The sequence below is a fragment of the Numida meleagris genome, unplaced genomic scaffold (assembly GCF_002078875.1).
Source record: "Numida meleagris isolate 19003 breed g44 Domestic line unplaced genomic scaffold, NumMel1.0 unplaced_Scaffold1591, whole genome shotgun sequence".
NCBI classification, from domain to species: Eukaryota; Metazoa; Chordata; class Aves; order Galliformes; family Numididae; genus Numida; species Numida meleagris.
Window position 1 is genome coordinate 1 of NW_018363379.1, and position 1,987 is coordinate 1,987.

At 49.8% G+C, this 1,987-nt stretch overlaps 1 protein-coding gene across 1 annotated transcript; it reads left to right on the forward strand.

Moving 5' to 3' along the window:
* Nucleotides 1-4: 4 nt before the first annotated feature.
* Nucleotides 5-1,874, forward strand: LOC110390626 (myelin-oligodendrocyte glycoprotein-like; the record flags this gene model as incomplete). Its single annotated transcript, XM_021382010.1, has 3 exons — nt 5-184; nt 608-712; nt 1,029-1,874. Coding segments are annotated over 3 exons (356 nt in total), but the record flags the coding sequence as incomplete, so codon positions are not given.
* Nucleotides 1,875-1,987: the final 113 nt, after the last annotated feature.

A 1,987-nucleotide genomic window follows, 5' to 3' on the forward strand; every position in this document is an offset into this window, starting at 1 on the left:
GGAGTGGACCTGGAGCAGATGGAGGAATATAAAGGGAGGACAGAACTGCTCAGGAACGGTCTCTCTGATGGAAACCTGGATTTGCGCATCACTGCCCTGAGCTCCTCTGATAGTGGCTCATACAGCTGCGCTGTGCAAGATTTTGATGACTATGCAGAAGCTGTGGTGAACTTGGAGGTGTCAGGTCAGAGGCTGGGATGATGCCTCCAGGTGTCGCTGGGTTTGTGTGTCCCACCCCCACCTCTGTCCATCCTCATCCTCATGGCCATGGATGGAGTGATGAAGGACAGGAGCCTTTGAAAGAGGATGGGGTTGAGTTGTTCCAGGAGATGCTTGGGTTGGAGCGGGCACACGGTGTGATTTGGGGATCGATCTGCATGGATTAGGTGGTTGGGTTTGTTTCTGGGATGGGTTTCTTCCTGGCTTAGTGGCAATGGGCACAGGCTGCTGAGCAGCTCCTCCACCTGTGCCAGTCTGGGGATGCTGCCATTGTGCCTCACTGCTCCCTGCTTGCTGCCCCTTCACATTCTGGCATATCCCAAGTCTGACTCTTGCTTTTCCACACAAGGGAATGGAAATGGAACCCTTCTCCTGATGTTTTTTCCAGATCCCTTTTCCCACACTGTCCATCCCTGGAAGGTGTCTCTGGCTGTGGTCCTCACACTTCTGCTTGGGTCATTTGTCATCATTGTTTTTCTCTACAGAAAGCAAGGTGAGCTGAGAGCAGAGGGGATGGAGCTCATGGAGGTGCTGTGAGGGACAGGGATGGTCGGGGTGGTGCTGAGCTCTTGTCCATGCAGGTACACAGGAGGAGGAAGGGAGATTTTCCCTGAGATTCCCAGTGCTTATTCAATAACTTTTGCCTTTTTTGGGGGGAATATAGGAAGAGGAAAAAGAAAAGGGGTGTGGTTGGGAAGACAGGAACGTGGCTGGAGCGTGGGGGAGGTGGGAAGGTCCAGAGCCTCTGGAGACATCCCCAGAAACCAAGCTGCCCTGCTGACCACCTCTTCCTCCACTTTGTTTTGCAGCGGCACAGCGCAGAGAGCTGAGTGAGTCCATGCAGCCCCTTCCACCACCAAAGTCCCTTGAATGGAACTGATAGAAGACTGCAGAGTGCTGGGTTTATGCGATGGGTTGGGGCCATGGGATCTTTGGGGCCTTGAGATGTGTTGGGGCAATGGGATGTACTGGGGTTGTTGGATGTGTCGTTCCTGAATGATCCACTTGCAAAACTCTTCCCCAATCCATTCCTTCCTATTGGATTAATTCCTTTTTGCGGCCAAAGTGGTCATTGGTCACTTAGCAGAACAAAATGATTTGGGGTCTGGGCATGGTAGCAGCCCTGGGTTGAGAAGCTGTTCCCTCTGACCATGCATTTCCTTTGCTTCTATTTTGCAGAGAGAAAAGATGCAGATTTGGGTAAGTCTCCATCCCCAGTCTGAGGGAATTCAGGGTCTCCCATGGCATTGCTGTGGGATGAGCAGCTGTCCCCTCTGACCATGCACTGCTCTTCTCCTTCTTTTCCAGTGGAACAAGCTGAAACACTAGGTGAGTTTTCTTCCCCAAACCGAGGAATTTTGGGTCTTCCCATGGGAAACTGTTCCCTCCGATCATCCATTGCTGTTGTGTTTGCTTTTGCCTTCATATTAGTAAAATTCCTTTTTGGGACCAAAGCAGTCCCTTGCCACTTACCAGAACAAAAAGAGTTGTGTCTGGGCATGGGAGCAGCCATGGGATGGGAAGGTGTTCCCTCTGATTCTGCATTACCTTTGCTTCTATTTTGCAGAGAGAAAAAATGAAATGCTGAGTAAGTCTGCCTCCCTAAAATGAAGGAAATTGTGGTCTGGCATCAGGATGAGAAGCTGTAACTTCTCTTTGTGACTCACTTTTTTTTTTTTTTTTTTTTTTTTTTTTTTTTTTTTTTTTTGCAGAGAGAAAGGATGCAATGTTGGGTGAGTCTCCCTCTCTAAACTGAAGGAATTCAGGG